We start from the raw sequence: 22722 nt of genomic DNA, 5'->3' as shown, positions 1-22722 counted from the left end.
TATTAAATAATTTATTATGTAAGGAAATTATTTAAATACATTCTACTACAAAAAGGGTGTTTCAATCTCATAAAAGCATTTTAATAAAGCCAGCAAGAACTAAAAAAGAATAGATGCTACTGAAATAGAGCTCCTAAAATAAAACCCATCTTTTTTACTGTGTAATTATCTTTTCTTTGTAGCGTATAGACTACACCTTCCAAGACCAGAATTAATTAAACCTTCTCCCAAAGGACAAACATGTTGAGTTCCAGAATCTATAGAACTGTAACTGGGCAGCAATTTCTAAAAAACACATGCCCATATGACAGAAAACTTTAAATACATTAGTGCAATTCCTTTTAAAATAAGTGAGCAACTTGTTGCTTTTTTCACTGTCCTTGTTTCTTTATTGCCACTGTTCATCTCTTAAGAAAGCGAACTTCTGTGGAGACAAGCATAGGTTGATGTTATTTTATAGAGAGAGTTATGTGTGACTTTCTGAGTGTATGTTTCACATGCATCTCACATTTTTGTATGCTTTGTGCATGTAACGTTTTATGTGCATGTCATGCACCCTGCCTCTGTGCCTCGTCTGCAAATTTATCTCCATGTGTCTAATGTGCATGTACCCACGTATGTGTCATGCATCCTAGGTACATGTGATTTTGTGCATCTTTCTATATGTCTTTTGTGCATGTGTCTAGGGATAGGTCTGTCTGTATGTTTTCATAGCTGGATCAGTGCTGTGCATGTCTGCATGTGTCTGTGTTGTACATGTGTATATGCAGGTCCCTGTATATGCATATTCTGTGCTTAAGTGTATCTGTACACCTGCGAATGTCTTCGTATGTCTTGTGTGCATGTGTGTGCAACTGAAGGTCTCTGTGTGAGCCTGTGTACTTTGTTTTCTCCTCGTATTACGGAGTGGCCGCTGCTGCCTCCAGTCCCTTCCAAACCCTGACACTCCAGCTCTCCCCATAACAAACAGCTCAGTGAGTCAGCGCCTGCGTGCAATGCCTGCTGCACACTCGTGACCTAACAACAACACACCAATATGAGCAGCCAGCCAGCAGCGGCGGCGGCAGTAGCGATCTTTAGCGCTGGGTGCAATCTGGTCCCCCCCAACCCCCCTCCGCAGCCGCCACCTCCCCCGGGCCTCCCCCCCTTCCCCGAACGCGATCGGCAACAATGTTTACGTTCCGGGGATTATGACGCCTGCGCCCCACTCAGTGTCTGAAAATGGTTCCTTAGGACTTTGCAAAACGCATCGACTCCCCCTCCCCTTCCCTTCCCCTTCCCCCAAAAAGTGCTGGTGCAAAATTGCAAAACTTTAGAGAGACCTGGATGGCTTTTGTTTTTCCTCCTCCCCATTTGGGTCAAAAAATGCAGGACAGGAACTGTTGACAATTAAGAGATGAAACTCTCCAAAAAAATGGAGGCAGAGAAAGACTCTGGAAGAAGATTGGTGTGTAGCTGGCTTCTGTCTATTTCCTATTTGTACATTTTAATTGATTTTGCTTAATTATTTGCAAAGGGAGAAATGCATGTAAATATAGGCAGCAGAGCTACTTAGTTTGCAAAAGATCAGCTTAAACACTTGGGAAGGGGGTGGAATTTAAGTGAGGGGAAGGAGAGGGTGGGATAATACTCTTTTTTTTCCTGTTGGTAAAGGATTGTACGGATGAAGTGTGTGTTTTTCTAGGGCTAGCTGCTGGGGGGATTTTAAATATATGTACAGCGAGAGGGAGATCTGGATTGTAAAGTGTTCGGAATTGAGCAACCCCAATGGAGGCAGCTGGTGTATTTGGTTCCCAAAGGGAGCTAGCTTTGTGTATAGCTGGCGCTTCCTTTTGCAGGCGGGTGTTTGCATGCGGAGTGTGTTGTGTGTGTGAACGTGCGGTTCTGCCTTGTGTCCCTGCTGGAGAACCAGGGGCTGCTGTTAACAAGTTACACGCTGGCTCTGGGGGAAGCCGCAACAGCAGCACCGGCCTCTGCTGTTTTCACCCGGGCCTACTCCATACACACCCCTCATCGTGCATTTAACTCATTCCTGCCCTTTCTCCTCTGAACCCCCCCTTTTTTTTGTTCTTTAAACTGCATAGCCTGTGATTGAACAGAAATAACATGTGGATCATTGCAAGGGGGGAGAAGCGCAAATAAATCATAATGTTACATAATGCAATTTGTTTTTAAATCGTGGCTTCCGGTGTGACTATGGAAACACTTGGATTATGTAAATATTGCAATCTGAATAGCGTATATCAGAGTAAATGGAGAATTTTATGCGAAATTATTTAGTTATATTTTACACAAATAATAACATATGATCGGAGACGCGATGTGTTAACAAACAAATACTGCCTGCATGCCGTTCACTTTTTTACTGTCTTGCAAAGCGCAGCAGTGCTGGGCTTTGTGAATTAGTGATTTGTGTAAATCTCTTCACTTGTTTGGCGTTTAGAGATATCCCCCCCCCAAAAAAATAGTGCAAGGGTCTCCTGCAGGCAGACACCTGTTACTTTGGATTAGTACGGTGTTATAAGGAGAAAGGGAGTGGAGAGTCTTCTGTACTCAAGCTCACGTTGTATAAAGTATTGTTAATTTTGCAGCCTTTATCATTATTTACCCAGACCATGTTTATCCAAATATCCCCTAAGTTGATACATTTTTCCTTCCCCAAAGTCCACTTCCCACCCCGTCTATATTATTTCCTTTGTTTTCTAGCGATCTATTGGTAGAAGGAGATACGATGAGAATGAGGACCTCTCTGACGTGGAGGAAATTGTCTGCATCAGGAGTTTTAATTTGGAGGAGAAATTAAAGAGTCAAAAGTATCATGGGAATTTCGTGCGTGACATGGAAGGGAAAGGTAAATGCCTGGCTGTCTCAGGGATGAATGTGTTTGAATTAGTGGGAGTGGAATGGATGGGTGCCTCTTCTTTGCTTTGATTGCTCTAGAGAAGCTGGTGGTGTCTCCACGTGCAGTTTGTGGTTTGTTTCGTATTTCCCGCCTGCATCCCCCATTCCAGGGAATCCGGTGACGAATCCAGGCCGAGCAGCGGGGGAGGGGGTAGTGGGTTGGGTGTTGCACACTGGGGCCCTAGCCTGGACCTAGCCAGGAAACAAACACATGTATGCGTTTCTGTGTGCATTGCCTCTGTAGCTAGAGGTGGGTACGGGCGTTGGGACTGCTCACATCATTCCCATGTAACCTGGTCACGGATGTGCAACTTTTTGCTTTGACAATGACATGAGTGTATCAGGATGTAGCTTGTAGAGAAACCCCAATGTCTCCCGCCCCTTCATCCCAGCCTATCAGCGTGACCCCAGTTCAGCTTCCAATATTTTAGGGAATCAGGTTCGTAGAAAGGAGCCGCAGAAAAACCCCAGCCCCCACTCAGCCTCAGGGTGATTCTAGCTTCTCCCTCTCCGCCCCCTATTGAATCAAGGTCCCATTTGCTTCCAGTTTGTCAGTTTCAAGGGATGCAATTGATTATCCGGTTCTCTAGCGTCAGGGGGGTTTAGAGTAAATAACTTCTTTGTGTTTATATCATATATTAAATTACAACTGTCCCTCCAAACTACCTGGATTTGCTTATGTGATTTAGCAATGAAGTAACAAATAATCGAAGCCAGCCAGTACAGCTAGCAGCTCTCTTGGCTGCTGGGAAGGGATGTGAAGGGGATTGGTTTCTTAGGGGGATCAGATGGATTGAGGGGTGCTGTTGCAACTGGTCAACATTATTTACTGTGCTATTACTAAAATTGACACCAAATTGCACTTCTTCCAAAATCCAACCTCACTGGGGACACCACAATCTGAACCAGTTATCTCAGGAATGTCCAATTATTAGCTTTGGCTGTATTTCTCATCAGATGGCAACAGTAATCGAACCACTAATTTAATTTAGAGTATTTTCTTCTTTTTCCAAAGCTTAGCCTTGCAATGGACACTTTTAACTTGCTTCAGAAGGGCCACTTACGTGGTGAGGGAAATCCATGTCTGACTTCTTGATAATTTATTATTTTGTGGGAAAGTCTCCCCCTCCAACACCTGTTCCTTAGCTCTAAAAATGTTCAGTAATTTTCCACAGGGGGATTGGATTCTGCTTTTCTCTCCCAAATTCTTAGGTTGCTTTAATTGCTACTTGCTAACAGTATTATAATCCACTATTTCTCTTGCTTAGCAGCTTTGAGACCTTTGGGTAGCTTTTCCCCTTCTAGGGAACTTGAAAATAAATGAGTGTCTTTTGTTACTTTGTTTTGGTCTATGTCTACTTCGTTCAGCCCTGCAAGAGATTTGAATGCTTTGTTGGGTCTTTCTAAAGACTTTTATTTGCTCCATTTTCATTTGTGCCTCTTTAAATTTTCTATAAAATCAAGAATTGAATGTAACCAAGGCAAAAATATTAACCTGCTGATCCTTTTGCTGAGTGAGAGTAGAAATGTCAAGATATCTTAACACATGGAATCGGCCGAATATTCTTAATCATCTGCTTCCTTGTTTTTATTTTTCATGGTAGCACCTCTTTGATCACTGGCCAGGACTGTGGGTTGGAGGTTTTCTTCAGAGGTGCTGCAAAGCTGCAGTGTGATTTTTGGCCTGAACACAGAGCCTACCAATGCTACTTGTTCACTAGCGTAATATGCTATGTATCTGCTGTCTGCTTCCTGAACTAATATTTGTCCTTGATATGCCTCACCCACTCAGATTTTGTCTTACATGTGGCGTCCTCTACTCAGAAGGGTTTTTTGTGTGTTTTTAGTTAATTTGTTACTAAAGCCAAATGAATTTTTTTAGTATTAATACATTGAGTAATAAATTATGATATTTTTGCTAATGGAGAAATACTTTTTGTGTCTTCCATTAGTTGACTGAAAAATAGATTACAGAAGCTGTATTCTGACTGTTCTAAAAACAAGTGCAATTATTAAAAGTTAGTAAAATAACACTAAGATAAACAATGGTCTAATTTGACAGCTCTAGGTGGGGATGCTTTAGCCACACTTCTTGTCATTGCTAATTGAATAAAAGAGGAAAAGTGTTGTAAAAAGAGAGGTTAAGAAACAAGTAAAAAGGGGAAATTAGTACTGATTTCCCTCACCCCCTTACAGTTGTTTTGATAGTAAACAGACACAAGGTGTATAAATCTGAGGATGGTAAATCTCATGCAGAGTCCCATGAAGGATGTTCTTAGATAATGAAATTACCTAAGCAATTAAAAGTGGTTATGTATAAATTGGGTGTTTAGACCTGTTGTATTTGGATTGCTGAGGAGTCAAACTATACGTGTTTTTATTTTTAAGCTATTTACGTATTTATTATATGCAAGGCATCCTTTAGAGATGCTGCATAAGACTTACTCTCATTTATGGAAGGAGGATTACAGATCACAGATAGGTGTTATGCGGCCACTTCAAGATTTAATTTCACTTCTATGCTGCAGAGTCCAAATAGATTATAAGTACCCCTGACCCCCACCCCCAATCACTGCTTGTCACTTTTTCACTAGTCATTGAATCACATACACCATTGTTTCAGGTATGACATATGTCATTTCATACCACTGCATATAAACATTAACAGTTCAGCTTAGTCCTCAGAATGAAATAATAATGTGATACTGTTCAGTGTACAGACAACCAAGTCTGTGTCCAATGTTCTGGTTATTTTGGCATTAAATTAATCATTTCTATTGAAAAGAGATTTCCTCCCTCCCTCTTATCACCTTAACTGTGTCAGAAATTACAATAAGATTTCCACATTAATAGCCCCATAGTGCAGACACACACCTGCTTAACTTTAAAAATGCTTCATTTTATAAATGGAAGAGATCTATATAGCTCAAAAGCTTGTCTCACCAACAGAAGTTGATCTAATAAAAGAGATTACCTCACCCACATTATCTCTGTAATATTCTGGGACTGACATGCCTACAACAAAACTGCATATAACTTTACAAATGTAAGTAATCCCGTTGAACTCAGTGAGATTATTAATGTGTAAAGTAATATGTGCATAAGTATTTGTAGAACCAGGACCTTACACTGTACTTCTGTAAAGCCCAACAGAAACAGTATATTTCTTAAAACCCAAATATATAGCTTGACCTTTATATTTCCTCTGTGCATGCCAGGCCTCTTAACAGTTACTTAGCTGTGAATTTGCTGTAAGTGTTAATTTGGCATTTTATCATAACCAGGGCTTCTCAACCTTGGACAACTGAGAATCTCTGAATGCATTCTGCTTTATATGCATCAGGGAATAGGAAAAATAGAGAGCAGCTGGGAGAGTATTGTCAATCACTCAGATTTTGCTTTTGACCTAAAAAAGTTCACTCTCTTTGCAGTTTTGTTTAAGTGATAGTGATTTTTTTTTTTGCTTGAGAAATTAAAATAGTGAATCTTGAAAAAATCTAGTGTGAAGTGAGGATGTCATTGTAATTGATTATGTTTTTTATTCAAATATTCAAACAGATCTTACTTTTGAGTATGTGCAAAGAGAAGCTCTCAGGGTTCCCCTTCTCTTCAGAAGTAAAGATGGTCTGGGAATTAGGTAAGTTACAACAAAATCTTACTTGTTAGTAAATGTTTACAAAATTATAACTTTGCACTTGTATATGGTCTTTCATCTGAGGAACTCAAATCCATTAAAAACATGAAGCCTCACAACACCTATGGGAGGTGGGTAGGATGATTATATTTAATTTACACATGAGCAGATTGAGGGAGGGAAAGGTTAAGTGGCGACAGTGTCACAGAGGGAGTCAGGGACAAAGATGGAAACAGAACCCCAGGTTTCCAGCTCCCAGTCTGTGCCCTAGTGACATAATATGCAATTCTCTAATTATGACTTTTACATTCTACTCTGTCTCACACAGTATAAACGAGCTGTCAGCTAAGTTGCAGAATTGTTATTACTGATGAAGCCTTAAGATTGAAAGAATGCAGTATGATTTTCAGCTCGCAGGTGGAGCTTGCAGAGGCAGTGGTTAGAAAAAACATCTTTTGGATTCTGAACTGGGTTTGGAAGTATTTGGGAGAGAATACATAGGGAGTCCCAGGATAACAATTTTAGTCATTTTTCTCACTTTAATGCTTATCAAAGGGAAGGAGCATGTGTGCCCTAGTCTGCTGTGATGATCTTAAATAGTCTCCAACAGCCAGACTTGACTAGCCAGTTTCTCTGACCCTTACGAGCTACTGATATCATTCTAGTGTCTCTTTCCTTTTCTAGTGGAAAGGCACTTGGTTAACTGATGCTGTATTCTGTTTCCCCCTCCTACAACACTAAGCATGTCATGTGTGCAGCTTCTGCCAATAGATGGATTTCACAGCCAGAGGCTGTCAGAGTAAAGAACTGGGGCTAGATTTTTAAAGAGTCTAGGTAATTTTTTGATGTGTAAAATAGGCACAAATCAAATCTGATATATTAGGACCTAAATGATCCATTGGAGGAGTCTGGAAGAGAATCCCCACTGGACATTTGGTCAGGTATATTGATTTGCCTCTTATGGGAAATCCCAGGTTCTAATAATTTTTATTAAAATGTGCATTGATTCACGTGTTAGCTTGAAATAGAATTTCTTGCAGGAAGTGTAAATATGTACTTAGGATTGACTGTCTCTTGGTCAAAAGAATGTTAGAAATGCAATTTATATTAATTTCCAATGCTAGGAGTGAGATACATAAGTACATTTTTGTTATTTTGTATTCTGTGGAATAATATAATTCCATCTCATCTAAATTTGCACTTCTAAGTATATATATATTTCTTCTTGCCAAGAGTAGTTGGTATGTGATATGTTTATATAAACCTACAAAATTTTGCATTAAAATACTATGTGATCATATAATTAAAAGCTGTATCATAATGCATATGTACAAGAGGACTAATTAGGGTTGCACAGGCACTTTGATTCTGGCATTTCCTAATTTTTGAGTGCTTGACTTTGTGACCTTAATACTCTTTTAATGTAAGTGTATGTGTAATTTCCTAGATTTAAGAGAACCAAGTAATAAAAACAGAAATTCCATCAAATGGCATCATATTGACACCGACATGGGTCTTGTCAGGGTTAGAATCTTTAGATCCACCACACAGACCTCTGCCACTTCAGTTAATGAAGTAATTTATAGCGGTAGTAGGTTGTCATCCTTTATTTAGACCAGCACTAAAGGGGGATAGGACACTTCGCCTTGGGTTTCACAGATATTTGCTGCAAGCAGAGGAATGGTGAGACTCAAGAATTTTGGATTCCAGTCTGTGCTCTGGAGTGGAGTGTGCTATAGTAGACCAGAAGAGTCTGTGCCCATCTTCTTAAGTGAGACTCCTGCCCTGTCCCTGTCCTGTCTCTTTCCCACTTCTAGCGCCTCGTCCAGATTTTTTTCCCAGTCTTGCCTAGTCAATCCCAGTTCCCCTGCCCCGCTCCTTGGTTCCTCATCTGATCTCTCTCTCCCTTCAGCTCTGTTCCCTGTCCCCAATGGCTCCCAGTCTCATTCTCCCTCCCTGGGATTCTCATCCAGTCTCAGTTTCCTCCCTTACCTCCTTATCCTAGTTCCTTTGCCCAGCCAGTAACACTCTTCCCCCTGTAGCTCCACTGCTTGTCAGATGTGTCTTCCCCCCTTCTTTTTTCTGCTTCACTTGTGCTCAGTCCCAGTTGTCTTGCCCATCCAGTCCAAGTCTCCTCCTTCAGCTTCTCAGTCTGATCTCAATCTCTGCCCTTACCTACTGGCTGCCTGGACCCTGCCACCTTACTCCTCCATTTCCCTCCTGAGTTCCTAGTTCCAGTCTCCTTGCCCCTCCAATTGCAGTCTTGCCTTTCACCCGAATTCCTGGTCTCCTTCTTTCTCCCTTTTGGTCCCAGTTTCCATCCCTCTCTGTCCCCCAGATTTCTTTTCCCAAACTACTTCCCCTGCAGGCCCATCTCTTGTTCCTGCTGCATTCAAATCAGGAAGCTTCCTTTTCTACTCTCCTGGGCCCAGAGGGCAGAGCATTGAGCGCACAGGAGAGAGGCTCCTGGCTCTCAGGTCAGGTGCCTGGATTCACAGCAGCCCAGAGCTGCAGTTGCAGGGTAACTCCTGCTCAGCCTTGTTTTGGATCATGACCATTATGGATGGAATGTCTTGTAACTTGGCCAAATTTGAGGAGATTTTCACAGTAGCAGAAAAAGACACATTTCTGAACAAAGGCCAGATTTCAAGTCCCTGCTCCAAAGCATGGGGGCACAAGACCTTTTAAAAAAAAAAGTCACCAGGATTACATCTTTTTCCCTAGCCTTGGTCTCAGAAATGGCTTAACCATTTAGGCTTAAGTTATCCAGAAAAATTCAGCCCGAGGCAGAGAGCCAGCATGGAAAATTTCAACCAAAACAGTTAAAGTTCAGCAAAGTTATAAGCAACTGAAAACAGCATCTTATAATGGGAAGTGTTGGGCAACATTAATAATTGCCAGCCCTGTCTGTCATTCCAAAATATTTTTTACAAGATTAGAGTCGAGTTTTTAGCCCCAGTGTCTTCACCCAATTCACATATAGATAAACACATTTGTTGACCTACATTCTCCCTGCAGTTTCAAATGATACAGTGTTGTTTACTTCCTGTCCCAGACACTTGTGTAGCATTGCTGTATCTTGCCCCAGAGGGGCTGCTTTTTCGTAGTTTGGTAGATGAAATGATCCCTATTTGCAGTATGCCAAACACTTTGAGATGAAAAGATATATTTGCGTATGTATGTATAATGTGTTAATACTACACACACTGTATACAATCGTTTTAGATCTATGTGACATTTAGAAGTAGTTGTTGCTATGTACTTCCAGTTCTGTTTGCTGTTAAACAGTCAGCTTGCATGTTTGTGGCTGGCAGATCTACGAAGTGTATTTGAACAATTCTGTTGCCATGTATGGTCCTCCTCTTGAAGAGCAGGAAGTGTGGTAATTGATGAAGAGATTATTAAGAATGAAAGTAAAGTTACAAAATTACATTGGTGCTTTTCCATCTCATATTTCCAACCATAATGAGCTGTTATTTCTAGTGGCCAGAAGCAGGAAATAGAAGTCATGATATTTTAGCAGCCATGTCTTCCTTAGGGAGATATTTGGAACAATTAGACACTCCCATGATTATTGGCAGTTATAAGATGATTGTAAGTTGGAGAGATGGTGCTGTCTGAAAAGACATATTGTCTCTTTTAACCATCTGGCAGTCATACCACATTGTACTGCAATTAATCAGAATTCACAAGCTAACCAGCCTTGGCCCAGGTCAGTACATGAAATGGAGACCTTTCTAAGGAACAGCTATAGCAGGCCTGCACAACATGCGGCCCGCGGAGGCTCACTGTGCGGCCCGCGACGGAGAATCAAAGGGCTCTGGGCTGCCCGCAGTGGCGGGGAGCCCAGAGCCCTTTAAATCCCAGCCGTGGCTGGGATTCAAAAGGCTCTGAGCTGCCCGCAGCGACGGGGACCTAGAGCTCTTTAAATCTCAGCTGTGGCAGGATTCATAGGGCTCTGGGCTGCCCGCAGTGACGGTGAGCCCAGAGCTCTTTAAATCCCAGCTGCGGCCGGGATTCAAAAGGCTTTGAGCTGCCCGCAGTGGCGGGGAGACCAGAGCCCTTTAAATCCCAGCTGCGGCTGGGAATCAAAAGGCTCTGGGCTGCCCACAGCGGCGGGGAGACCAGAGCCCTTTAAATCCCAGCTGCGGCTGGGAATCAAAGGGCTCTGGGCTGCCCGCAGAGATTCTCGGCTGCAGCTGAGATTTAAAGGGCTCAGGGCTCTCCGGCGGCTGCAGGCAGCCCAGAGCCCTTTGAATCCTGGCCGCAGTTCCAGCGGATGGGCTGGGGCTGGGATTTAAAGGGCTCAGGCTCTCCTCAGTGGCAGGAGCTCTGGGCCCTTTATATCCCTGCCCCAGCCCCGCAAAGCTCCAGTTTCCCGCAGCCGTCGGAGCCCCAGGCCCTTTAATTTGCCCCTGACAGCTCACAGCTACCTCTTCAGCTGGGAGCCCCTAACTGATTTAAAATCAAGTATCACCTCCCCACTCCCAACCTTCCTTTTTGGCCCACAGCTGTTTTGGTGGGGCGACCGCTGGGGAAGGAGGGTTTGTTTCTGCAGGGCTGGGTGATGCTGGGGCGGGGTGTTTCCGTGGGCCAGGAGGTCCCGGGGGGGGGGCTGTTTCCGCGGGGCTGGGAGGTTTCGGCCCTCAGATGTTTTCTTTGGAGTAATGTGGCCCTTGCCGCTTTACAAGTTGTGCAGGCCTGAGCTATAGCATTTCTTGTATGCAGCCACTATGGCTGCATTTGGCTACCAGGGGCTTTTCTTGCAGCCACAGCCTCCTGGGTGATGATAGGGGTGGGCGGAAGCAGTGACTCCTCCCCCAGGGCCTGGTCCCTACACCCTTCTGGAGCCTCAAACATTGTAGGAGCAGGGAACCAGTATGTGTTCTCCAACTTCCCAGGGGCGATGGGGCTTGGGCTTCAGCCCTGGGGTAGTGGGCAGCAGGCTCTAGCTGTGCAGCGGTGGGCTCTGTTCCCCAGCTGCCACGGTTCAGGCTCTGGCCCTGGGATCGCCTTCCCATGTTGCCTCTGACCCCACTGCCTCCTCCAGTCCCCAGCTGTGCAGCGAGGCCCCAGGCTCACCCCCCCCAACATTGCCCTGAGTCCCCTGCATCCTCCAGCCCTGTGAAAAATGATATTAACAAATATACTATCATATTTCACAGTAGCAGGCTTACTAGCTAGGAAGTCTGAAAAAAACAACCACCAAAAAAACAAAACATGCAAAGCATATTATATGTGTTTCTATTCTGTTTAGGTCCAGTAAAGAATAGAGACAACTGTACATTATTTTTATTACTGAGTCTGCAAAACCCTACATAAATAAATTACAATGATTTGGACATGTGTATTTGCATATTTATTTGTTTGTTCTAAAATTAATTATTTAGGAAAAATTGTCTGAGGCCACCAAAAATTTGTTGTGAGAACCCTTGAAGGTGTTTCAGGAAGAAATATTAATGGCTGATCGTTGGCACTCTACTCTGTGCATCTATATCAATACACATCATATTATTTAGGTACTGTTTTGTTGGAGGTGACATGTTTTGTATAAAACAGAAAACTGAAACTGAACACTTACGGTCAGTACAGATCCCAAGGATCATATTTTATGTTGATGTTTTAACCCTAATGTTAGGCCAAATTCAAAGTCAGGTAATTACATTCTGCCTTCCTAATTTCTCCTGCAGTTTCAGCTGGATACAGTAGTCTTCTCTCTCTGCTCTGTTCAACTGTGTTCTACCCCAGGAGTGGCTTCATTTTGGTGTTAGGAAAAGGGATCCTTATATATCCCTTACCAAATTGATATGGTTGTGTGAGTTTTGTTAACTCGGGCCATGTCTACAGCTGTGCCGATGTAAGAGTGCTCGTGAAGGCACGTTATGCTGACAGGAGAGAGCTCTCACGTCGACATCATAAAACCAGCTAAATGAGCGGTAGTAGCTATGCACAGAAGCACTTATGCTGTCAAAACTTATGTTGCTCAGGGGTGTGGTTTTTTCATGCCCCTAAGTGACAAAAGTTTTGCCGACAGAAGCGCCATTGTGGACAGCGCTATGTCGGTGAGAGATGCTCTCCCACCGACATAGTTACTGCCTCTCATTGCGGGTGGTTTAATTATGCCAGTGGGAGAGCTCTCTCCTGTTGCCATAGAGTGGCTACATGTGAGACCTTACAGTGGCACAGCTGCAGTAGTGCAGCTATCAGGTCTTTAGTGTAGACAGGGGTCTCAATGCTTTTGAAGCACTTTGAGATCCTCTTTTACAAGCTGCAGTATAAATGAAAAGGATATTGCAAAGAAAAAGTAGCTGTTCTCTCCCTCCACCCAACCCCATTGTTGACATTCTGGATTTGTAATTAGACTTGACAAATGGATGGTGTTTACTGATGGGACAGAAAGTGCTGGAAGTCTGTGGAACTGCAATTTGTGCCATAGTGCAGGAATAAATCAGTCGTAATTGTGCAAGGGCTGAGCATAGCATCTATGGTGGGTGGAATAGGAAGGAAAAGGGTATGTTTGGAGCAGCAGGGATTTTTGCTTCTGCGGCAGCATATCAAAGTTTACAGAGGGAGGTATAAGCAGTTAGTGGAGATGGTGTAAATTAAAGCTGGACTTCCCAGATGTAAATCTAGCATGAAGTGGGTTCCACAACATTGACCACTCAGTTTGCATTCAGCACTGTGGAATTCTCACTCTGGCACATGACACAGTCAGGAGTTGTAGAGAATAACAAACCAACTCTAGCTGTCCTCTCCAAAGTACTGAGCATGTAGTTTCATTTTGAAGGGAAGGAAGGTATTCCTCCACCTTGTCTGTTTCCATAAGTACTACTCACTTGTGCTAGGGCAGTAGGAGTTCTCAGCAGATTGGATTTGCCCACTTACCTCTTAGTCAGGTTTGTCTTTTATTTTCTTTGTTTATGTGTGATGATTTATACAAATAGTAAAGAGCACCCATCCATATGCTCTAGGTGCCTTGTATCTACAACATTTCTATGTTATGGTCAAGTGCACTAGTTTAAAATAGTCACCTCAAATCCCCTTTTTCCTCAAACAGTTCTCCTCTTCCCCATTTTCAAGTGGTTGGGTAAAAAATGAACGCTGAAGGTTATCAGGTTGGGTCTGTTTCAAACAAGGGAAATAGTGAATTCCACAGCTATGGGGCCCTTGCAGAGAGAATGCAAATCACTGAAACAAAAAGATAACACTTACCTCATGGGGATATTGTGAGGGCTAATTGTTTGCTAAGTGCTTGAGATGGTCAACTGGAAGGTGCAATAGAAGTGTAGAATATTATTGTGTTTTGTTAAAAGACCTGACCACATGTAATTGTTGCTAGCAGGATTCTAGTGCACACTCCCCACTTTCAAGCAGAGGCAGTTTTTTGGCACTACTGCTAACCAAACTAGCCTCGAAAAGCCAAGAATATGTCTCGATACCATTCCCTGTCTTCCCCCCTCAAAAACAACAACAACAAAATCTGGCCACACTGCTCAGAGAAACCATGCTTGATCCCTACTAATAATAACCATGTGTATTGCAATATTCACAAATAACACCATAATCTTATTTCTGGTATATCCTTGTAAAGAAAATGTGATCACACTTTGATAGCATTTAACATTGCTTTTTTTTCTAATTATAGAATGCCTGACCGGGATTTCACTGTCAGAGATGTGAAGCTATTAGTGGGTAAGTTGTTTTGAATTTACTGAACTAACTCTATATAGTTCAGTATTGCTTTTAAATATTAACTTGGTGTAAGTGCCCAGATATGTTTGTAGACACATGTGGTCACTCACAGAATCTGGGAGGAGAAATGGAGAAGCAGTTCATAAATGGAAAAGGAGAAAAACCTTATTAGCAATTGTGCTAACCAAGCTGTGAAACCACATGCTGTATAAATGTCCTTTTGAAAGTAAGGTGAATGCTTTACACTAACTTGTATCAAATACCTGTCCTCCCACCCAAATGGCACCAGTAATTAACTGCAAATACATTTTTATCTTGGAAAGCAACAGTTTCATTTGTTGAGCTTGTAGCTGTGATTGGTTGAGCAACTGTTGTTCTTTTTTTTTAAAGAACGATGATAGCCAAATCACCTTGTGCTGTGAACTCCTCATAAGCTTATCCAGAGTTAGGTGGGTCAGTACTTTGATGGGAATTCTCTAAGAGAGATCAAGTGAAGAAGCTTAATGAAATAGCTTTGATGATTTGATTGATGGCACTTTCCCGCTGAATCAGTATTGAATTAGTGCCCTCTGATTGTCTTCAAGGATGCTGCACTGCTGGAGTAGGGTTACCAACTGTCTGATTGTGCAAACCCAAAGATCCTTGCCCTGTCCCCGATCCGTCCCTTCCCTGAGGCCACGCCCTTTGCCACCCCTTCTCCAAGGCCCCGCCACTATTCACTCCACCCTCCCCCCCATCGCTCACTCTCCTCCACCCTCACTCACTTTAACTGGGCTGGGGTAGGGGGTTGAGGTGTGGGAGAGGGTGCAGGCTCTGGGAGGAAGTTTGGGTGCGGGCTCTAGGCTGGGGTAGGGGGTTGGGGTGCAGGAGGGCATCAGGCAGTTGGCGCTTACCTCGGTCAGCTCCCAAAAGCAACTGGCACATCCCTCTTGCAGTGGCTCCTAGGCGGGAGGGGATGGGGGGGACGGAGGGGGTCTCTGCGCACTGCTGCTCACAGGCACTGCCTCCACAGCACCCATTGGCTGCAGTTCCCAGCCAATGGGAACTGCGGACTCAGCACCTGGGGCAGGGGCAGCATGCAGTGACCCCCTGCCCCCACAGGGGCCACAGGGACAGTGCTGGCCACGTCCAGGAGTGGCACGGAGCCAAGGCAGATAAGGGAGCCTGCCTTAGCCCTGCTGCTGTGCCAGTCTGTTAGCACCTTAAATCTCCCAGAGATAGAGTGTGATTCCAGGAGACTCCAGGCGAAACCGAGAGGGTTGGCAACCCTATGCTAGATGTGCTGCCTTTTGAATGCAACATAAAACCATGATCCCTGTTGTTATTAACAATTCCATGGCAATTTTTATAAATTGGTCTAATAAAAGATATTACCTCACCCATGTTACCTCACCTCCAACCCTGATATTCTATGATTCTAAGTTGTCTCTAATATCTTGGGACTGACATGGCTACAACAACACTGCCTACAAATAAGCTAGATAATTATGTGTTATCTAAATCCCCTTGCAATTTAAGAGAGAAATGTTATTCTTTACTTCCTGTCCTAAATTATTACATAGTGATACTTTGTTCTATTAAACAGTTGTTGTGTTTTATCCTAAAGTTGCTGTATTTCAGTGGTGGGTAAAGTGGTCACATAGCTATAATACCTCACAGGGATGGTTCATATTCTGAAATATTAATTATTGTTAGTTATTATTTCTATTGAGGCGGTGCCATAAGACCCCACATTTTAAATCAGTTTAATAAATACTTTGCCCCAGAATGCACATTTGCAAAATTACTTTTGAGTTAAACAATAAGAATATAAAATCTGAAATGAGAAAAGAATCTAACCTATTTAAAGAGAGAGGCGTTGGTTTTTCCATCTACCAAGTAGAGAGTAAGCCCTGCTTCACAAGCAAAACTTAATTGTGTCAATTAAGTAAGATTTATAAAGGGCTTTGAGATCCCTCTGTATAAAAGACACTGTGTAAGTGGAGTGGGAAGTATTATTTTGATGCCTTTATTAGAGCACATCCATGGTCTATGCATTGTTAGAATAAAATAGGAAACATGAAATCATATGAGAGAATGAGGTAGCTCTTCTTAATCTCATGTTACTCAGTCTGTAAGTTCTTTGGGGGGGCAGAGATTGTCTTTTTGTTCTGTTTGCACAGTGCCTAGTATGACATGGTATCAGTCTGTGACTGGGCTTCTAGGTGCTACAATAATACAACTAATAAATAATATTTTAGCTGCTGAGAAAATCCTCATTTCGGAGGTTGAACATAGTTGAATCTCTTCTTTTGCAGGTCAGAGGCTTAAAGCAGGTGACTTCTGTTAATGCTAGTTCGTTGAACCCCAGAATAACGTTTTGTAGATTTATACCAGAGCTTCTAATCTGCCATTACTCTGTCTGAAACTGGTGAAGCCACTGAACTGGTTATGCGTAGATGTTCTGGGAGCAGTGTAGTGTTGCATAACAGACCGTTACACTGGAAAAACAATGTAAGTGGGAGAGTTGTCTCTTCCCCAAGATTGATGTCTCTGGAAATGTTAGCGGGCACAGATTCTTGTTTATATTGGCCAGGAACATTAGTGTGAGAATGAATAGCAAAGCAGGAGGATATTTACAAATAATATTCCATTTTGTAAATTAATGGAATGGGAATAAAAATAGTCAGTTTGAGAATAACTGATTTCTGATGTGAGAAACATGAAATTTCTCACAAATGGGTGGAGTGGTCTCTGTATACACGCCGAGCCAAATTTGGAATATTATGTAGTAATCCTGTTATTATATTTGGATAAGATCCTTATACAAATCCCAAGCCTAACCTATAACTTGGTCAATAACATTGTCTCCTATTGTTTGATTCTTTGATATCACAGGTGGAAACTTGATTTTAAAAAATTCAATCTAAAAATGTTTGGGGGAATCTGCATGTCTGCAGCTCATCTCTATCAATTCAAGTTTTTATGGCATTCAGCATCCATCACAGTAATATCTGAGTGCCTTACAATGCACACAGGTCCACATTCAGGCCTGGTGGAAACTGATGCAACTCCACTGACTGTGGCTAACTTCTGAAATGTGCATGAATAACCTCAAAGTTCTAAGCCTGTGGTTTTCAAACTTTTGTATTGGTGACTCCTCTAACAAAGCAAGCTTCTGAGTGCAAACTCCCTTATAAATTTAAAACACTTTTTTTATATTTAACACTTATAAATGCTGGAGGTGAAGCGGGGCTTGGGGGTGGAGGCTGACAGTTCATGACCCCCCACGTAATAACCTCGCAGCCCTCTGAACAGTCATGACCCCCAGTTTGAGAACCCCTGTTCTAAGCTGTAGTTGAGTGAGTTTTATACGAAATACTGTTTCAACTCATTTATCCAAGATTTTTGGCTTAGTGTGTATGGTGTATTTTCACATGAGATCTTAAAAAACTAAGTTCCCGTCTGCTCTGTGTGAGAATTAAAGACCCATGGAACAACTTCTTAGAGTTGGTGTATCCCTAAATGTCTTTGGCAAAAATCCCCCACCCTTGTAAACTTAGAGGTGATTGCATTTCAGTAATACTGTGTGTACAAAACTTGTGAAATGCCTGAGGGAGCCTTCAGGATAAAAGGATTATTAAAATATTCCTATCTTTGTCATAAGAATATTTTGAAAAGACACTGGGTAAAATTTTTCAGAGAACCTAAAATAAATTGCATTGAGCATTAATGGGATTTTGGTTCCTAAGTGACTTACATTCTTTTGAAAATCATGCCCTCCTGTTGATTTAAAAATCTTATGTTATAAAGAAACTTCTTTACCTTCCTTACTAATAACTCCTATGGTTGGGATTTCCAAAGGGACCTGGAAGAGTTAAGTGCCTCAATCCCAGTTAAATTAATGGATTTTGGTGTCTAATCCCTTTAAATCCCTTTTAAAATCCCAGCCTCAATTATTAAAAGAGAATTTTTAAAATCCAGTTGACTTGTCACTAGGTTTGCTTTTTGTTTATTTGCATTTCTCCCTTCAGAATGACAGTGAAGCTCTTGTTTATAGCCAGTGTCACTTCTGGTACATAATGTAGCAATATTTGCATTTCATTGTTTTTTTGTTTTTTTTTTAAACAACTGTATTCAGTGGAATCTTAAAAAAATACTGTGGAAATATTATGATTGTTTTTGGGCTTTAGAAAAGCGTTATAACAAAATATCATTATTGTCCCCAATTTGACGGTTTTAACATTTGTCTAGAGACAGTGTATGTGTGTGTCTGTGTATATATAAATATTACAATTTTACTTTCAAAGACTAGCCACTTTAAATTAGAGAATTATAATAATAGTTCTAACTAAATATATTTGACTACTAACTCCAAATGAATGACAGCTCAAATACTCTTTAAACCTGAAGGCAGTGGATTAATTTCAGTGATTGGAATTTATCTGATCTGTGAAGTGGCTGTCAAGAATACAAATGGAGAGAGGGATAAAAACAATTGGCCTACTTAAAAACTTCAGACAATACTTAAAAGAGGAAAAACTCAGCTATAGTTTAATAACTAATAGGGCCTTACAACTTCATTCTGTAATGCGGATCTGAATGCTCGTTCTGAAGGGCAGAATGTCATTGCCATTTGTCATAAAATGCTTTACAGTTTCAAGAATAGTGTTGGCGTCTACCTCATTATCTTGAAACTTACTGTTTAAAGGAGTAAAAAATGTTGTTTTATTTTCATTTAGTTATTGTGTTCTCTTCATGAAGTGTTTTGAAAAACTTTGTTGCTTTTGTCTTTGCTCACCAGGGAACCATTCATAAACATAAAAGGGTCTAATGCCCTCTTGAATTAAATCTAGATACAACATTAAAAACTAGACAGGACAAAGCACTAGAAACTGTATTGTTGACAACAATCCTTCCTGGGTCCCAGGGGATGATGTACTAGATGACCCTAATAGATCTCTTCCATCTGTGATTTCTGTGATTCTATCAACTCTTGCAGTCCTGGCTGCAGCTTTTGATCTCAGAACAGAGGGTTAAAAGAAAACCAAATGCCTATGTTCACATTCCTTTGCTTGCTTTGTTGGGAGCAGATGAACAGACAGACATGTCTGTACCTAGATTTTGCTTCTGATTTGGCATTTGAAATGCCAAGAAATAGTTCAGCCAAAAATCTCAGATGCAAATTGAGCATTTAAAGAAATATGAGTAATGGCTTATGTCTCAACTGTGAGTTTATAATTGTGTTTTACTGACACAGATAAAGGGAGAAACTGTAACATAAGATCCTTGACATTCTGAATGGAAAGGACCTTTTAAATGGAAGTCTTTGGCCCCTGCAAGTGCAGGATTAAGTCTTCCATTTTGCCCTTTGATTAGTAAGACAGACTGCACTCAGTCATGTCTGCCGTAAAGAAAGTCTTTATATCATAACTGGTGAAGACATTAAGGATCTGATCTTACTCCCAGTGAATTGCATGGCTAAATTGTCATTTGCTTAAGTGAAATAAAATTGGGCCTGAAGGGTGAATACTGCTCGTGAAATTAATAGTAGTTCATAGAGCAAAGGCCCAAGCAAGCTTGCCCTAAGTTTGGCATTGGAGCATATTGTGCATTACTGTAATAGTGGAGAGTATGCTTCACAGACTCTATGTGATGCCATGCTTGACAATGGGGCATGGTAAATAGTATTATTCTGCTTTTACAAAGGAGCAAACTGAGGCAGAGAGGTGAACTGATTTGCCCAGGTTTATGCAGCAAGTACATAGCAGTGTAAGGAACAGACCCCAGGAGTCCCCTGACTTTTGGTTACTATTGTAACCATCAGATGACTCTTACATCTATGTGCAGTGTGTGTGTGGTTAATATATAACTTGTCTGTGAGCCTGATCATGGCCTCTCCTATGCAGAAGAGAAAGAGGGCATGAGACACCCCTTAGTTAATTTAGGCAGGCAGATTTTGTTTACCCAAGTTGAATGTGGTCAGGGCAAAAAGGGTTAACTCCTCCACTCCCTCCCCCCCCATGACAGTAACTTTTAGTTTATATTTAATGGCCACAACCTGTCAAGAGCTCAGTTGTCTCTCTCTCAACTAGTCATTCTGTTATTAAATATTTGTATTGCAGTGGTCCCGAGCAGCCCCACTTAAGATCAGAAATACTTGCTCTTGTTGATTTACAAATACCCTGCCCCAAATTATTATTGAAATTTGGTTGAATTCTCACCAGACTGTGAGAAGATGTGCAGTAATAATGGAGTGGGGAAGAGGAGTGTAAGAAGCATAATATATACACATTTTAGATATATAAATCTGCTGTTTTTATATAAATTGCTAAAGTAAGTATCACCATCTCTATCTGCTCCTCATCCTTGTTCATTAATTGGTGGCTCTGCAGAAGTAGTCTTGTGGTGAGATTTGAAGGACATGGTAGTGGCTTTGCAAGTCACGTCAGGGAAGGACATTCCATGCTTTAAGCAGCATGGAAGAAGGTGCAGAGACAGTTACAAGAAGCCAGTATTTTCACTTTCTGGTTCTTGGGCATACTAGCATAGTATGTCGTGAGCTGGGCTGTGCAGATCTGTTTCTGCTTTGTGCTAGTAGTAGCCCAGTCTGGGACTTCTAGGATTGCTATAGTCCAAAAAAATAAGCCCTTCCCTAAAACCTGGATAACTGCTTCCTAAAACATTTTGGTTCAGTTCTCCTGTGTGTTTGCTGCTCTTCTGGTTTTGTTCTTGTCTGAAAATGGTATCATGGTTGAATTCACACCAAACTCTAAAGTGAGTTGGAGAGATTTGAGCAGTGAGGTCTGGGCAGAACTAGGGAAACATAGTTTATAAATGTACAGTCCCACACTCAGGAAGATGAAATAAACAGTGCAGATATAAAATGGGATGAAGTCACATGACCATGCAGTATAGAAAAGGACCTTTGCCATGCAAAAAACTTGTTCTCGTTTCTCCTTAATACAAGTCTGTTACTTTTTCCATTGAGCTGATGCTCAGGATGCGTCAATGGAGGTTTGGAATTGGGAACTGGGAGGTAGGTTGGGGATCTTTTCTTTGGAGGAACTGTGCCATAAGGAGAGGGACCTAAAATTAAATTTAGGTTATGCAGGGAGGGAATAAGTCTGCCCCCAAATCCTTATGCAGGTTTTGATTCAGACTGGTTATTCTCCCTGTATATGTAGGTTTTGTCCTGTCAATGGGAAAGCCATATATAAAGGGGAACAGAAGACCTGAGTCAAGATTTTCTAGGCTGATCTTACAGAAGGCCCTTGGTGTGTAAAAATATGAATGTGAAATATTTCCATTCATGGTAACATTTCTCCTCTTCTTGTTCAGGTCAATGCTGTTTGTGTTCCAAAGTATGAACGGGTATGTGCTACTCTCTGGATTCTGCTGTCTTGTTATCCTGCAGTAGCACAATTCTGCAATGTCCACTTTGCAGACATCGTGGGAGGGTATTTAAATTTAAATGAAAACGTGAATTAAAAAAGGTAATTTAATGGAACCTGTTCCATTGTTTCTTGTAATTTAAAAAAATACAACCCCAGGGTTTTACAAAATCCAAGTTTTGGGCCTAATCTGATGGTGTTACATAAAGACATAGACAATGGAATAGACTATGGAACTGGTTCCAAACAGTCAGCCTTCACTCTAACACAGGAGGAGGATCAGGAACATAACTAACTAACTAAGACTAGTTGTCTCATTTTGTAGCTGTGTTCAGGACATGAACCAGGCAGGGTGACTAGTGGTGTATAAGGAGCAGTTTCCTTAACCCTTCCAGGGCTGAACTGAAGTTATATTGGGAACACTGGAGAAAATCTAAACAGGGCCCCCTACATCCTCCACAAGGTCCTGAAAACTACACCCTGTTTAAGCCATGCTTCCACAGAAGGGTTCTTAGGAAATAAGGCTTGCAGGGTTTGCTGCTGCTGAAGCTTTCTACTGTCCTATCTTGCAATAAGATCCGCATGCATACAGGATATTGAGGCAACTTCAGTGAAGATAGGCTTCAAAACTGAGAAAAAGAGCCAGTCACAAAGTCTATGGGTATTTGGATTGGGGATTTTGGCCATGCTTTTTTGAAAACGGTTCTTTCCTTATGCTATAGTACTGTAGTGTTATTCTTCCCCATATCTTCCCTAGGATCATTCTAGTCGAGTTTAAATAATTCCTTCCTATTTTTCATCTAGTCATTGTCACAGATTGTGTTACTTGCATTCTTCAGATGAAGCTGTTGATGAAGTCCCTCTGTGATCTCTTTTATTATTTTTCTCTTTAGAGTCTATTTTTTGGTTGAGTTTGGAGTGATTTGTCCAGAGGGAGAAGCTGCTAAAATCAGCATCTTGTAATACCCCCTTTGAGGTTAATCTTATAATTTTATTTTCTTTACAACTCTTCAATTTATTCCCCTTCCATGTGTTCCCCAAACAGTGCCCTTAATAAGCACTCCTTTGTAACACAGGACTCACCTCCACTCTCAAAGCCCAGGATGGTATTAAAAAAGAGAG

General features: G+C 41.6%; 1 protein-coding gene across 1 annotated transcript in view; it reads left to right on the top strand.

Moving 5' to 3' along the window:
- The first annotated feature begins 1104 nt into the window (after positions 1 to 1104).
- Positions 1105 to 22722, top strand: part of KDM2B (lysine demethylase 2B) — a 185209-nt gene continuing 163591 nt past the window's right edge. The window contains exons 1-4 of the mRNA XM_050923908.1: positions 1105 to 1447; positions 2707 to 2851; positions 6460 to 6538; positions 14181 to 14227. Of these exons, the coding sequence (XP_050779865.1) occupies positions 1397 to 1447; positions 2707 to 2851; positions 6460 to 6538; positions 14181 to 14227 (322 nt within the window). The 5' untranslated portion in view covers positions 1105 to 1396. The remainder of the gene's footprint in view (positions 1448 to 2706; positions 2852 to 6459; positions 6539 to 14180; positions 14228 to 22722) is intronic.

This window comes from Gopherus flavomarginatus, chromosome 15 (assembly GCF_025201925.1).
Source record: "Gopherus flavomarginatus isolate rGopFla2 chromosome 15, rGopFla2.mat.asm, whole genome shotgun sequence".
Lineage (NCBI taxonomy): Eukaryota > Metazoa > Chordata > Testudines > Testudinidae > Gopherus > Gopherus flavomarginatus.
This window is presented reverse-complemented; position numbering and strand designations above follow the sequence as displayed.